Here is a 16,976-nt window from a genome sequence, read left to right as displayed (position 1 = left end):
CTGAAATTTCTATTAAGGAAGACAGCAATCTCAAGGCTTCCTGTAGATTCTTATTAGGGAGTTTTAATATCTGGGCTCCTGGGAACAAGTCTTCGTGGCAGTAGCCCAATTCTCTATAATAGACTAGTATGGCTGGCTGGGGAATTCTGGGAGGTGAAGTCCTCAGATCTTAAAGTTTCCAAGTCTGGACACCCCTGCTCTACAGCCAGCATCTGCAGATAAGGATGACCATCAACCATATCCGGTTTCTGGAAAGCAATGAAGAATTGGATTTTTGTGGGTAGGTGGGAATATACAAATGGAATAGAATCCTGATTATTGCTTTTGAGGAAATGGCACCTTGTAGTGGGATAAAGCTGAACAAATTGCTGATTATTTGTTGTTGTTTTTTTCGTGTTACATATTTACCTTCATACAGTATGGAATTAAGAGGCTTTGATGGGAGCGACATGGAAGCTTAACAAATAAATAAATACAGCTGTGTAAATAGAAAGACAGGGAACCTCATTTGAAGTTTATCTGCGTCTGCTACACAAAATTATGAAGCCCAGGGGGCAGAATTGGGGAAAGGCTGCATTCAGCACTTTCACACTTTCACAAATTTGGGGTGCTGATTGAAAAAGACTGTGTGAAAAAAAGTTCCTTCATCACACTTGGATAAGCATCCACACTGGAGCAAGGAATGACTTATGTTGAGGGGTCTTCAACAAGCAATAAAGTGTGTTTTTAAAACATTCTTTAAAACCCCGAGAAGATCATTGAGTAGTGGAGCTTGTATGCAAATGAATTTATACAGAAGAATTATAAAAATAGAGCAAGAAGTACAGTATGAGGACACCCCCAACTCTAAGAATCCATGATACAGGAATGGAGTGAGAAGCCATCTCAATTTGGTATAACAAGATGATGCTTTTTAAACTAGATTTGGGATGCCTCTTATTTAGAAAATTAATGTTCCTGTAGTGAAGTGGTGGGATTCAATTTTTTTTACTACCAGTTCTATGGGTATGGCTTGGTGGGCATGGCAGGGGAAGGATACTGCAAAATCTCCATTCCCTCTACAACCCACCCCACTAACCTGCTTTCCAGTTCCATTTTCCTGTGCAGGACAACAAAGGAAGACCCAGCCGATCAGCTGGGACTCCGAACTACTCAAAATTTCCACTACCGGTTCTCCAGAACTGGTCAGAACCTGCTGAATACCACCTCTGCTGTAGTGGTAAAAGACTTTATTGCTTTCCATTTTCCTGAAGTAGTGTGTAGGATAGTTTTCAAATGGGAGCTGTTCCTAACCCTGCATGAAATACAGTTCTGTGGTAAAAGGGTAATTTTATTCTAATTCATCTGAAAATGGCCTTGTACAAATTATATTTTCTGTATCCATTTTAGAATACTTTAAAAGGCATAATGCATGGAGTTATACAAATGCAATTTCTAATACGATTAAATGTACAAGAATGGGAGAATGGGAAAGGATTGAATAATAATAATAAAAAACAATTACCAAAACAGTTGACATGGAGTATTCATTCTGTTGATCCAAGTGGCATTTTCCATCATTTGGAATAACTATTCCTGCTAATTTACTATCCATCCCAAAATGAGAATCGGCATCACTCACAAACACTAACAGATGTAATGAATCATTTCTCCAGCCAATTTTTTCCTGCAGTACAACATTAATAAGTGATGACAGGGAGTATGAGGTAAAGCTGTATCTATGCAATATTTTGGTATCGCATGCAGAAATATGAAATACGATTTATCTTGTTCTTTTGATTAAAAACATGCCAAGCTCTACTCTATAAAAGGATGACAATTAGTATTCGAAAGAACTATCAGAGACAAGCCATAAGATTTTGCTGCCTGAGGTGAAGTAGTAAATACCACTCCTCAGTGAAACTGCAGAGCAGTTAAGGTCAGCCATATTATCTGAGTACTTGAAGTAGAGTATAATAAATTATATACATAATCAGCCATTCAGAATATTACTTATTGGCTTTACAAGGCTGCACAACTCTTTAAGAACCTGGGTAGCATACAGCTTTTAGAGAAAACAGTAAAAACACAATTCACAAAATCTTCAAAAGGTAATTCTTTAAACAGATGATATCCTACAGAGAGCTTAACACCCACCCTAACCCAAGAGTTGGGGGAACAGCCATGTTTTTAAATTTTTCACAAACATCATGAGGTACTTTCACATGGGATGTTCTGGTCTAAAGTAAAGCAAGCAATAAGACAGTCTTCATTTACCCCAAATCAGCATGAAACACAGATATAGTTTCTTTACCTTACAAACAGCTGCCTGCATAATTGCATCAAATCCTCCTTCTGGAGTATCTAAATTTGCACTGATTTTCTGTTTTTTCACAATTTCATTGAATCTTTCTGCATTGTCTGTCAATGACAGAACATGCTTGTATCCAAATGTTGGCAAGCAATCAAATGCAACATTTCTGTAAAATAAAATGCTTATGTGCTTATAAAAAACAATGGAGGTCACATTAAAAAGCTTTAGGATTGAGGTGCAATTAATATGGTCCTTTATTCTTTTTAGTATTAAGTAGTACAATCTTCAGATAAATTGTAGTTTATACAATTGATATCTCCTTGAAGATGTGAATTCAGTACATTGTAACTGAGTGATAGGATTTTGAACCCACTATTTCTAGGACAACGGATTACATATCGATGCTCCAAAATAAAGCAAATTACAGGACATTTGGTGAGTAGCATTACTTGCAGAGAAGCCACTATTATCAAAAATAGCAATAGTGCTTATACTTATATACTTATATATTTCATAGTGCTTTACAGCCCTCTCTAAGTGGTTTACAAATATGTCATTTATCCTTGCCAGATCAGAAAGTAGACGGTAGTTTCCTGTTTATTGAGATCAGTGGGAACCAGAATAATTCTACAGTTGTAGCTTTGTATTGTATCTATTGTAGCTTTGAGTATGTTGAGGAATTCAATAAATCTTGTTAATTCATAGACTTTAGAATGTCCCGTCAATATATTTCACTGGTGGAGTTTCTCAGTGCTTGGAGGAATATCCTGGTGCTGCATCTGATAAGTTCTCAGTTGCCCTTTCAAGGAGCATAGCATCCTTAGCTTAATTACCAGAAATCTAGATAATCACCATCCCTACTTTCACATAAATGAAAAGCTGATGGACAAACTGAAATAAATAATTAATATCCAGACCAGATTCCCTGAAATCTAGGCTAGAGACCATCCTGAGTGGAAAATACCAGAATGATTAAAGCAGGACTGGAGAGCTCATAAGGCTGATGTATCTGATCCATCAAAGCTTTCTACAATCTTGAAGTTTTGGAAAGGATAATGAAAGGTGGGTCCAGAGTGTTGCCTTGAAAAGAGTTGATTTAGTATGCATTATTAGTGTGCATAAGATTGTGGGGTGAGTGGGTTCTGATTGCATGTGTATGAATGAAAGGGCTGCTGGAGGTGACTTCTCACTTTCAGCAGTCCTTGACCTATCTCCTTGCGGAGGGGAGGGGAGGGGAGGAACCCCCTATTCCTATATTGAAACAATGAATTCTTCAAACTGCATTCAAGGAGAGATATCTCACTTAAATTCAAATCATATTTCTAAAGAGTCAGAAGAAATGTTTGAACTTTTCTACCAACCGGCAAGGGTTCTTCAGATCTTCCCTCAGAGTATTGATGAATGGTAAAACTGGTTTTTCAACAAAAGACCCAAAGCCCATCTGAAAGTTACTGGTGAGCTTAGACATTTCTTTGGACAAGGTGGACCCTAGTTCCTTTATGGTTTTCAGATCATCATCCATAGAAGCTGAAAGGTCCATGAGGTAGTAGAGATCAACTGGGTAATCTTCAGTCTGACGAACGTTGATCTGTATCGTTTCTTCATTTCCTTGTGGAACCAAAGGGAAAATAGAAAACTGATCAAACCACTGTGGTTAAAAAAGGGAAGAGGAAGTACAAGTATTGACCGGGCCTCTTTATTCTCTATGTTGTATGGTATTATTCTGTGACAAAGAATATCTCAGCAGTAGCATTAACTTTTAAAATAATTAATTGTCTGATATGGATAGTGAAAAACATCTACAAAGTATAATTGCAAAATATGCTTTATACACAGACTACTACAAGAAACAACAAATTAAAAGTTGGAATGACTAGCTCGGTAAAAAAAAACAAAAAACTGCCTTCTCCATCCCATTGGCCAGGAAGACTTTCTTCCTGTAGAAGCATCAGAAGGTTTGTTTCATAACCAATATTTTTCCTCTAGTTCTGAGAAGGGATGGAATCACTTTTCAGCAAACCTAAAATAAACAGTACTTTGAAACTTTGCATTCTCACGTGCCATTCACTCTCTGTAATCATTTGTTCGTTCATTCATTCATTCACTCATTCATTCATTCACTCAGTCTGGAGGTTCCCATACCTCCAGAAAATGAGATTGCAGAGAATTCCACCCAGCCTAATGCTCTTTTGTCAAAACAGTTCTGTCAGGCATGGCATCAAGCCTGTTGCAATCAATGCACATAGAAAGAAAGAAAGAAAGAAAGAAAGAAAGAAAGAAAGAAAGAAAGAAAGAAAGAAAGAAAGAAAGAAAGAAAGAAAGAAAGAAAGAAAGAAAGAAAGAAAGAAAGAGAAATTGGGAGCACCCCTTTCAGTAAGGCTTGGGCCACCTGAGATCACATATCTACTCTTTCGAAAATATTTACACTTCTGATGGGCACAGGACTGTATTTGGTCTAATACTGCATGTTATTGGCAAAGTCCAATGCTATTGTTACATACTTTGTGGCATTTCTTATCTGTCATGCACATCTCCAGAGGAACGCCTGAGTGACAGGTGTTTCTAGGCCTGAGGGCCCCATATGAACTTTGAGCTACCTTCATTCTTCTGTGATGGGCTGTGATAACCCAACTTGCTAATAGGCCACATTTGAAAAACTAGTGGGTGAGGCTGGAACAAAATTTTTATTATATTTAATTTCAAACTATTTAGTGTATTTCTTTTAAATATTAATGCACATGTGATTAATATTATATTAAACACAATAGATATGTATATATTTAATGTTAAACTAGTCAAATATGATCTTGCTACTTCCTAAATTCATATACTAATATAAATTATATTGAAAACTATTTTCTGGCCATGTAGTTAATGATTTCCTCCCTGAGGCACATAAAAAAATAAATTGTGGTAACAGTGAACTCAGACAGTGGCCATCTTTGTTTTATGAAATTCACACCTTGTTCTATGTACCTTTTTACTCCCATTGCCTCTCAGTGCTCTGGGGCTCTCATACTCAATTTGCTTTATGGTCAGACTTCTTAACTATCATCAGGACTGGAAATTATTAAACCAAGGAATAAGGGTCCCTGAGCTCAAATCAGCAAGATTTCTTAGGAATTAGAGTGACAACACAAGAGTTCCAGTGAATAACTTTACTTTCAAATAATAAATCCATTTATTCTGTTCAAGAGAGCCAGTTTGCTGATTGAATACATTAGCTAGAAATGAGGAGGCTGTGAGTTCTAGTCCCCCTTTGGGCATCAAGTCAGCTGGGTGACCTTGGGCTCTGCCTGCCTGCCTGCCTGCCTATTTCCCTATCTCCCTCATATCTGGATATTATGATGCTTAACAACCATTCACATTCATGAAGATCACAGAATGAGTGCTTTACAGCCTGTAAAGTACCCTCCTCCCATCCATCATAAAGGGTTGTGCCACTCTCCCTCCCAATGGTTCACAAGACCACATGTTGGGTATTAGGGAGCTTGGGCAATTATGTGTGCTCCAAGGACTGCAGCTGTTATACCTCTGCTTCATGAGCTGTATTGGTTGACAGTTTCCTTGTGGGTCCAATTCAACATGCACTTTTTTTTTTTGAAAATCATTTAATGAGATTTAGTAATGTTGGCAAAGTACGAGAACATCACTTATTGAGAAATTATTTGAAAAGACAGGGTCTCTTTTGGAGAAGAACATTAGTAAATTGTTTCTGCTTTCATCAATTACTATTTCCCCTGCTACAAACCTGCATATTTCTCAAATCTATTCATCAAATGTGCTGCAATCATAGCTAAACAAATACACCTATCTGGACTGAAGGAGCATTATAATATGCTCAAATGATAGATATTTGCTTGTAAGTTGTGATGGATTCTATTGTTCTGTGCCATATTAATATTGCAGTAGGAAAAAAGGAAATTGCTAAAGCTATTGTGAACAAAATATTAACTTTACAGAAATGGTTGTGTCTCATACAGCCTCAGGTGTCCTTTTATCACTTGATTAAAAAAAATCCCCAGGTATTTACTCAGAAATAGATTTCCTAAGTTGAACAAAGCTTACTCTCTAGTAAATGAATTCAGATATCTCCTTTCAAATCCTTACCGGATTTTTTTTGTAGACCAACTTGTGCATTGACTTTATTGCCATGGCTTTTTGTAAACTCTTACAATTCTTCAAGATTGAGGCAGTTCACAAATAAATAAATAACAAGCTATTTTAAAAAGTTGTATAGATGTGATGATGTAACTTACCTGGCCGCAGGAAAACAGTTATCTTTTGAGGAGAAATCTGAGTAACTTCTGAACCATTTATTTGTGGCCCATCACTCAGATGCTTGTTTTCATGGATCTCTACTTTGGAAATGGGAAATTCAATGAAATTCAGGTGGCATCCTTCCGAAATAAGCTTTTCAAGAGTGTCACACCTTTTATGAATGTCAGATAAATCAGTAAAATTCTACAAAGGAGTGGAAGAACAAAAAACAAACCAAGTGAAATACAAAATAGTTTAATTAAATGAAAGGCTCTAATTCTAAAGGAAATACAATAATGCTTTTTCCATGAGGTGTGTCACGTTAGATGTGTATGTGAGAGCATGGGGCAAACAATGTTAAGATGGATCATGTTGAAATTGACTTAATCTACGTATAAATTGGTATATACGGTTAGTCCTTGGCTTTTGACCCCAATTGACCCCAATTGTTGCTAAGCGAGATATTTTTAAAGTGAGTTTTGCCACATTTTATGACCTTTCTTGCCACAGTTGTTAAGTGAATCACTGCAGTTATTTGGTTAGTAACTCAGTTGCTAAGTGAATCTTAATTCCCTATTCACTTAACTTGCAAAAGGGGATCGCATGACCCCTGGACACTGTAACCATCATAAATATGAATCTGTTGCTAAGCATGAATTTTGATCGTGTGTGGTTGTAAGTGTAAAAAAAATGGTTATAAGTCACTTTCTTCAGTGCTGTTGTAACTTTGAACAGTCACTAAATGAACCATTGTAACTCGAAAACCATGTGCAGTGCTAAATGGCCTTTATTAATCATGAGAATGGGTGTTTACAGAGCAAAGAAATAATTCTTGCTATGTGCATGCATTGGATGATATTTCATCATTACGTTTGGGGACTTTCTTTGGGTTTCCTCCCCTCTGAAGATAGAAGATAGAAAAGGGTAGATTGTGAAAAAAAAAGAGAATTATGAAGGAACAGAGAGAGAGAGAGAGAATAAAATAGAAATGTACTTATAACTGCTGTTAAGAAGATTCATTTTTTCATATTCTTTATTTTCTATTTCTTTTCTTTATTTATTGAACAAATTAACGTGGCCATCCAACTCACACACAGATGACTCTGAGAGGCTTACAACATTAAAATGTTTCACTTTCTTATTACTTTTTCCTTATTTTCTCTCTCTTCGGTTCAAAAGTATTGTTTTTATTTCATTGAAAAGGTTTTAAATAAATAGTATAAAAACAAACAAACTATACAATAGAATTAACCCATCTGGTTATGCTTCCTTCTTAACCCTACCCCTAACCCTTGCTAGGCTAGCCACAGGCCGGATAAGATATCCTCTTGACTGATCAGAGGCTTCTAATGACATACTAGGAAAGTTTCTGTGTTTCTTTAAAGTAATATTTTCCCCATTTTCTACCAATAACATAATGGAATTGATCTAATTTCAAAACCATTTTGGAAAAAATATACATTAGATCAAATATTTCAGAGTAGAAATTCACTTTGGATCCAAGGGCAATTTCTTGGGTGATTCAGAGTTGAAATCCAACATATCCAAATAAAATAAAATAGATAAAACCAAATAAAATAAAACAAATAAAATAAATACCGCTGGTTAGGTATCTTTCATTAATAAAAAGGATTTTGCTCGGGCAAAAACGATAAATACTCCATTTATCATAGAATGGCTAAATAGAAGTACTGTAAGCTAGCCTAGAAATAATATTCCCAGTTTAACATTTTGCAATATAGCACATAAAGCACACATATATATTTCTGGAGTCTTTTTATGTAATCCTGGCTAGCGTGCCCATATTTAAATCATTTGGGTCTACGTTTGAAATATCTGTGGAACAGAATATCTAACGTATTCGTCTGTGTAAGTCTTTAGAAATGATGCAAAAAAGGAGCTGGAGGAAACTAGCGTCCCACTCACTTGTCTTTTCCTGAAAACCCATGGAATCGACTCTATAAGGTATTTTTTTTTCCTTACTAAAACCAGCAACAATGCCTTTCCATAAGAATCTTTATACTGTATGATGACCTTACAATAAAAAGAACAAGAAGAACATTCTGGCTTCTTGATTATCAGTTACCCTTTGTTTTGAAAACTGAGGGCTGTTATTTACACCTGCTCTAATGTGCCCATTCCTTGTACCTGTGCTCACAGAAACACGTCAACTTCAGTGGTGGGATTCAATTTTTTTTACTACCGGTTCTGTGGGTGTGGCTTGGTGGGAGTGGCAGGGGAAGGATACTGTGAAATCTCCAGTCAGAAGTGGTATTTACTGGTTTTCCGAACTACTCAAAATTTCCCCTACCAGTTCCCAGAACTGGTCAGAACCTGCTGAATACCACCTCTGGTCAACTTCCCGTGAATCTCATTGCTGTATTCTATTTTGCCTGAGAAACAGGCCTGGCACTGGTGCCACCCTTATAGTCTGAATGTAGGGCAAGTAAAGGAAAATGATTAGTGGATTCCCCTGGCTCTGTTTACACTCTCATTAAGTATCTCCTGGAAGTAGAGAAATATTTGCCAATTGTTTGCTTAATCTGAATGGGCTTGGACTAGGGAGGAAACATTCCACATCCACCCATTTTCTTGGTTAAGTAGAGTTTGATGAAGGGCATGATTATTATTAGACCCTGTCTGGTTTTGTACACGTTTTCTTGTACGAGCAAAAAATCCTAGTGTTCTGGAAGAACACTAAATCCATCTCCAAAGGTAGTCCAACTATCAGATCACATCAATTGATAATCAGATAATCCCTTAAAAAGCATGCACACATCATGATAATACTAACCTTGATGTTTTGTTTCTATGTCCTTTTGGGGACAGATGAAGGTTAGTTTCCCCCCTCTCTCCAATATTTTCCTACTAGGGCTGACATCCAAATATGAGTTTTCTTGGAAGTAATCTACTTTAAGATCCAGGGAGGATAGGTTTCAGCAGTCGAAACTTGCCTCAGGCTACACAATCGCAACATGGGCAGGCAAAATGTTTTTCCGATGCAAACCATACAAGCCTTTGCATGCCTACTGAGGAATGAACTAAAACCAAGGATACAAGCACTATACAAACTTCAGTGAAGGATTTTTAATGCTATCCTGGGAAGGTTATCTATGGAGTTGCTAACAGTTAACACCAACCTGATGGCATATAATCAACGTTTTAATGATAATGATAGTCGAGGGAGATACAGAATCTTGAAAACTTGAAGAGGAATTTCCCAACCTCATTTATTTTGAGGTAATTAAGAACGAATCTCTCAGAATGATAAGCTATCATTTCACTTGCCTGCAGTTTCTTGTTTGTTTTGTCACCTCTCTATTCCATTCCTCTCTCAGCCTCCCCACAATCTCTCATGCTGAGTGTGCTTCTTCCTTAATCCCCAGGTGCCTTTGCGGAAGCCAAGGTCTCTGGCTATTCCTATTAAAATGGGTGGCAACAAGAACAGAGAGAACCTGCCTGCATCCCCTTCAAATGCCATCTTCATTCCTGTCGAGGAACCATCCCAGATCATTCACACAAACTTGTGTTTGAAGAAGAGGGGAAATCACCACTTCCAAACTGGAACAGATACATTTGAACCTATATTATCCGCACAATGGGTTGCGGAAGAGACAAAGCCAAGGCCAGGAGGACATGTCATGTCCTTTAAAAATGATTAATGAGCCATATTTAAGTTGCAGTTAGCAAGGTGTGAAGATAAGCCCTAAGAAAATCACATTAATCCCATGGGGTTCTAGTCCTGCTTTAGGCACAAAGCCAGCTGGATAACCTTGGGCCAGTCACTCTCTCTCAGCCCTAGGAAAGGGGCAAGGGCAAATGATTTCTGAAAACCTTGTGGAGAAAACTGCAAGGATTTGTCCATGAGTTAACATTGACTCAAAGGCAAACACACAAACACATACACACACACACACACACACACAAATTCTTAGGATCTTTCTTGAACAGGGGAACTGAAGAACTATCCCATGCTTAGTTACATTTATAGCATTAAGGTCTGGCTATGGATCAGGAAAAAATAGTTGCTACACTGAGAAGGCATAGTGTATAATTATATGAATAGAATATAAATATACCTTTACCAAGCTTACTTTCTCAACAACACAATTTCTTTTAAGTCAAGATTGGCATTGCTCCTATTCATACTAAAAGCAACATTGTTTCTGAATTTATTCAAAATGGAAGCTGGCTTTTAGTTTTAGAAATCAGACTTTCAAAAAGATATCAGTTCAAATTACCTACTGTTGTTAGACTTCCAGGGAAGAAATAGAGAAGTGAGGACAGCTCTGCTAAAAGCAAAGACAACAGTGGAATTAAAAGCCAGCAAGTACAGCAGCTCTTCAGAATTCCTCTCTGGACAAGGAGAGGACTTGAGATCACCCACAATTGCTCCAAACAATTGCTCCTTGCAAAGACATTGCAAACCACTGGTCTCTGGCAGGCTTAGAGTTCTGAGAAATGAGAGAATAGCTATGTTCTTTTGGTAATAGCAATAGCAGTTAGGCTTATATACAGCTAGCCCTCAACTTACAACTACAATTGAGCCCAAAATTTCTGTTGCTAAGCGAGAAATTTATTAAGTGAGTTTTGCCCCGTTTTACTATTTTTCTTGCCACTGTTGTTAAGTGAATCATTGCAGTTGTTAAGTTAATAACCCAGTTGTTAAATGAATCTGGCTTTCCCACTGACTTTGCTTATCAGAAGGTTGCAAAAGGGAATCACATGACCTTGGGACACTGCAACCGTCACAAATTCGAACCGGTTACCAAGCATCCGAATTTTGATCACATGACCATGGGGATGCTGCAATGGTTGTAAGTGCGGAAAACGGTTATAAGTCATCTTTTTCAGTGCCATTGTAACTTCGGACAGTCACTAAAGGAACTGTTGTAAGTTGAGGACTATCTGTACTGCTTCGTAGTGCTTTACAGTACTCTCTGGGTGGTTTAAAATAAAGAAGCATTATTTGCATATTGCCCTCAACAATCTGGGTCCTCATTTTACCTTGTTTTCGTAAGGATGGAGGGCTGAGTCAACCTTGAACCGATCAGGATTGAACTCCAGGCTGTGGGCAGAGTTTGCCTGCAGTACTGCACTCTAATCACTGCGCCACCAGAGTTCCAAATGACTTGTTAACTTCTTTTCAACTGTTAGGAATCTTTGGAATGACAAATTTTACAGGTCTATCAGAGTTTCTTTCAATCCTTAGCAAAAAAAAAAATTAAATTCAAGTTTAAGGACTTTTTTTAAAATAAACAGGGTGATTAGAACTTTAATTGTAGAAAGCTACAAATGGACTAAGAGTCCATTTGAATTTGAAATAAGACTTTGGCATTAATTAGAACAATCCTTCCTATGGGAAAATGCCTTTGTTTTGAATTTTCTTTTTAAAAAAGATAGGATGAGACTAAAGGTTGGAGAATAGAAGGAATTAAAGATTACAATTGAAGGAGAATAGCTTAAATTTGGCTTACTAATAGAGAATAGAGCAAAAGATTTTTAATATTGGACATATTGAAGGATGGTTTTGAACACTGAACTCATTTGTTAATTTGAAAAGTGTGTGCCTCTATAGACAGACTGTTTAAAAGGTGATATGGAAGAGGAACAGGCTTTGTTGTTCAAGACTGAAACTGATCTGAAATTGCATTTAAAAATGATAGGCTACAAGAATGACATGGGAAAAGATGTTACTCTGGACATAAAAAGAAACCATCTGCATGTCTTAATAATTAAAAGGATAAACAAACAACAAACCAAGAGAGTGACTTGGATAATTTGCCTACATGGGTTGTACAAAAGAGGCTTGTTAACATTTGGAAGAATTTCGTAAGAAGGAACAAAAAGAAAAGAAAAGAAATCAAGCTCTAGGCCATTATTTTAAAGAACAATAGATCAAGATTATTAAAAATAAAAGGAAGGACTATAAGGTTGGTTTATTTTGATCAAGGTCAAAATTGATATGTTATCTCTGATAATCCTTAATGGACTTTCACTGATCAGAACTGAACGACGAGGCTTTAAGGAAAGTTGCTTTGAAAGTGGAGATGGGCCACATATAAATTAAACAAACAAACAAACAAATAAGAATTTACTTAGAGATAAGAGATGGGATATGGCATGGGGCCAGGTTACCTATGGAACTATCTTCATCTCATTACATCAGCCCATCCAAGGGTGGGATTCAAACTTTTAACAACCAGTTCTGTGGGTGTGGCTTAGTTGATGGGCATGGCTTGGTGGTCATGTGACTGGGTGGGCATGGCTTGGTGGTCATGTTATTGGCTGGGTGTGGCCAACTCAATATCATTCACATCGAGGCACGCATCTCCTCCCCTGGCCTCTCATGACTGTGGGGATGCTGCAACAGTAGTTAAGTGTGAAAAATGGTCATAAGTCACTTTTTTCAGTGCCATTGTAACTTTGAATGGTCACTCCACACAAGCAAAGTACCAGCAAAGGAGGGGAAAAAAACTCCAGAGAAGTTCCAGAGACAGGAAGTCTAGTCCTACCAAGAATGTAAAAGGGTTAATGGAGAGGCAGTTTCTTAAGCAATGTTTCCTTCCTGCCTTCCTTACAGGTTTAGGCCAGTAATTTCTTCTAACAACCAGTTCTCCGAACTGCTTAGAATGTTAACAACCGGTTCTAGCGAATAGGTGCGAACTGGTAGAATCCCACCCCTGAGCCCGTCCCACCTGGTCAGGCAGGGAAAGTAAGTTGCAGATCCATCAGCCAAAGAGTTCTGAATGGCATGGTGTAGGAAGAGAGACTTCTTTGCTGTTGCTTTTGTTGGCAATGCCACATTAGATCTCCATAGGTGACCTTGCCACAGAGCAGATGTGAAACTCGCGTTGTCACAGCAGCATCACGTGACATATTGCGACTTTTCCCCCCTTCGCTAAACTGGGCGTGGGCGTGGCCAACACGTGACTAATCTGGCCTATGGGCTGGGAGTTTGACAGCCCTGCCATAGAGATAGTTCTTGACTTATGACCATTTGCTTAACAACCATTTGAAGTGAGGACAGCTCTGACAAAAGGGACTTATGACTGGTCTTCACATTTACGACCTTCGCAGCATCTCCGCAATCATTGTGATCATACTTCATCCAATGTATTTCCTCGTCATTGAGGTTCCTGGTTGTTTTTTTTCCCTCAAGAGGACATTCCAGACAAAGGCAAACTGTATAAGCAGAGTTTTCTATCACTAACTGTGAGTTTCTTTCATAGGGTCAGGTTTGGGATTTACCAAAACAATAACAAATGCCAAATAATGGAATGTGGAAACAGGACCAAGCATGCTTTCTTCATTTGAAAATGTCTGAATGTAAGAAAAAAGTTTTACTGTTTTCTGTAAGCACAATCAAGATTGTGTAAACATTAAGTCATACGGTTACTTAGAAACAGTCAAACCAAAGCTACTAATTTTCTGCAGTTTTGATCATGCACACTTTCACACAGAAGCCGGTGTCTGACACCATATTTATATTATCTCTGAGTTCTGTTTTCACTTACAAAGCAAAGGAGGTGCCCCAGTCTTGTTACATGAAGCATATTCCGTTCTCTATGATTTGGGTTCAGGAGAACTCAGCACATGCTTGAATCACTAGGTCAGCTGAACTGAGTCAGAAGTTTCTAGTCTCTTTATTGGCAGAGATAGAATTGGAAATGTTAGACAATTTCTAGCTAGTTAATAAATCCTTAAAAAAGACAACTGTTGCAAAGTGTGTCCCTCTGGTATTAGATTTAATTTCTTTTCATTCCTTGTTTTAATGGATGCAAGATCAGATTCAGAATATTATCAGTCCACCAAAGATGTTCCTTGGTAGAACATCTTTTTTGGCTGTTACGTAACTTCTCTGTAGATTAATTTTTGCCCCAATTATATCCTATCTATTTAAATTGTCTCTATTTCTTCCATAATATTCCTCTTTGCCCCAAACTTGTTAATTATACATATGAACAATCCTTTGAAAAGTGAGTTTGAAAGTGATTAATGAGCCTGGTTAATAATCCTTAAAGCACATCAATGTTGAATTCGAGGTTGCTTTTCTTAAGCAGCTGCTAGGTCACAAATTAATTTTTTTGTTAAATGGAAAGGTATATAAAAAGCTTTTAAGATTGCTTAGAATCAGAGTTAGGTCCTAGAGATTAAAAAGAAAAGTAAGTAATGGATATGCTAATTTCCACTGATTCTAAAGTAGGTATTTTGACCCACTCTTTGAATTACATTTCTCCTAAAGAATGTGGCTTGGAGCTGAGAGTTCAGAATACAAATAGTATATTATTTAACAAACATATAATTTGTAATTACATCAAGTCATTATTTTTGTGTCTTTGAAATAATTCACCTCTTGGAAACACCAGCCACAGCCTGGTCCAGAGAGCAAACAATCTTCACAGTTCATGGCACTCCCTGAATCACAATTTCCTACATGGCACATCAAGGAAATGTATTAGATTAGCTCATACTTTAATTATGTCAGGTACATACTGTAACATTCTGGGCAGCGTTCGGACTTCCTCAAAGTTAGTTTGTCAGAGAATCCAGTTTTACTTGTTTGTTGGAAAATCCCTTAGGCATTTACAGAACAGATGGAAACAATCATTAAAATTTCAATAATTAAGAAATAAACCTTGTGGAACAATAGTTTTAACTGAAATCAGTGTGATGCTTTATTCAAGAGGATAATTAGGATAAAGCAGCTAGCTTTTAATATTATTTTTATATTAATCCTTGACCTGGTCTGTTTACCTGACACTGAATCGTTCTTCATAAAGTCAGATCAAAGTCCTTGAAAAAAAAATTGGGGTGGTGGTGGTGGTGGCGGTAGGGCTATATTTCTTCAAGATATTTATCATAATCGCAGAGATCAGATCCAGAACCCCAAAATCACACAGACTCACATGAATAAATACACACTCCTAAGTTTGTATTCCATATATAAAATTAGCCTTACCTTGTACATTTTTATTCCTTTGTAGAAATAGGAAAAAAAGACAGAGCAATTCAATCCCCATTCGCTTTTAGTTCTGGCTGCAGGCACAAAATATATCAGACATTAATTAAGCTCAGAAAAAGCAAAGTTTGGAAGCTGTTTTAACATACAGCTGAAGGTTTTCAAACTGTGGAGGTTTTCAAAGACTCTTAACAGAAGGCTACATTGGTATAAAGGAAATAACAACGACAAAAAACCCCTGGTACCTAAGCAGGTAGCCTGATAGATAGCAAGCAGCATGGTTATGGAATTTCGCACAGTCCTTTTACTTCCTGGTTTGCCTTATAAGGAAGAGAGGTACACAGCGAAAGGTGGAACAATTCTCACAGGTGAAGTCCTGAATTTTTTCTTTCTTTCTTTTTTCAGATCAGAGATTCGTTTTACAGAGCTCCGTAAGATATGTATCCATAAATATTGGAATATAATGCATTTAGTTTTCTTACGCAGGCCAACTGCTTTTTAAAGCTTAGTACATCAGCCGAACTCTCTAATTTCTTAGCTGAACTCCATTCTAGGGATTTTATTTTGAAAAGGAATCTATACACAATCCTCATCTTCAATAGTCATTTTAAAACATACATTATAAAACCCTAGCCTGTTTTGTGTTGTTTGCACATTGGATAGCCTTCCTTTCCACCTCATTGTCAAAGCCATTAACAAAAATATGGAAAAATAGAAAAGCCAGAATGAAACATTGTATAAACCAGAACAATAGAAAAATAAAAAACACAAACCATGCATGTCCTCGGTTAAGTAGAACTGAACGCTTAGCTTAGCACTTTTCGTGACCTAAGGCTTGGTGGAACAGCCAGAATTCTAGAGGCTTCATCATCTGGGTGGAAGCCATATGAATCTTTGGGGTGGCCCCTGTCCCAGAGGACAGGCATCTCAGCAGAGAAAGGGCCCTGAAGCATTCCTTCTTTCCCTGATCATACAGGATGGGCAATCGGAGATAGTCAGTTCTGCGGATAATTATGTCCTATGACATGGTTGTAACAAACACCTTGTATTGTACCTGGAAGCCAACTAGCAACACTGCTTGTGGAGCAATGGTGCCACATGGGCCTACTGAGACATGCCCAATGACAGAGTGCGTTGCTGCAGCTGGATTGTAGCTGTAGCATTCAGGTGAACTCAGAGGTAGCCCCCATGTAGAGTGCATTGCCCAAAAGACGGCAATGGTCATTTTGAGAGCTTCCTAGAAACTTTTCTTTCCCAACTTTGTGATTTTGTTAAATTGTATTCACTCTTCCTTGCAGTTAAAGCATATTTCCAGTCAGACTCCAGAGGGATGACAATGGGACTGGGCTGGTGTTAAGTAGGGACTATGGACACTGAGCACGGGTTATGTTGTTCCTCAGCTTCTTGCCTTCCTATCCATGGAGAGAAGCCAATCCTTGTTGGCTGGCACCTGTGCAGCTT

The 16,976-nt window shown here is 37.6% G+C and overlaps 1 protein-coding gene across 4 annotated transcripts in view; it reads right to left on the bottom strand.

Moving 5' to 3' along the window:
- ITGB6 (integrin subunit beta 6) overlaps positions 1–16,976 on the bottom strand; it is a 92,989-nt gene that overhangs the window by 32,581 nt on the left and 43,432 nt on the right. For 2 of the 4 annotated variants that reach the window (XM_026674426.2, XM_087949870.1), the window contains exons 1-6: positions 15,516–15,816; positions 14,907–14,986; positions 6,553–6,757; positions 3,655–3,901; positions 2,294–2,459; positions 1,505–1,666 (exon numbers count right to left, since the gene is read on the bottom strand). In XM_026674426.2, coding sequence (XP_026530211.2) covers positions 1,505–1,666; positions 2,294–2,459; positions 3,655–3,901; positions 6,553–6,757; positions 14,907–14,986; positions 15,516–15,576 — 921 coding nt within the window. In that variant the 5' untranslated portion in view covers positions 15,577–15,816. Of the gene's footprint in view, positions 1–1,504; positions 1,667–2,293; positions 2,460–3,654; positions 3,902–6,552; positions 6,758–14,070; positions 14,198–14,906; positions 14,987–15,515; positions 15,817–16,976 lie in introns of those variants that run through there. The other 2 variants (XM_087949871.1, XM_087949872.1) reach the window with 2 other exon arrangements.

Source organism: Notechis scutatus, chromosome 1 (genome assembly GCF_049901735.1).
Source record: "Notechis scutatus isolate UNSWTSFEM ecotype Mainland chromosome 1, rNotScu1.2, whole genome shotgun sequence".
NCBI lineage: Eukaryota > Metazoa > Chordata > Lepidosauria > Squamata > Elapidae > Notechis > Notechis scutatus.
Note: the sequence above shows the minus strand (reverse complement) of the source record. Positions and strands in the feature narration are given on the sequence as shown.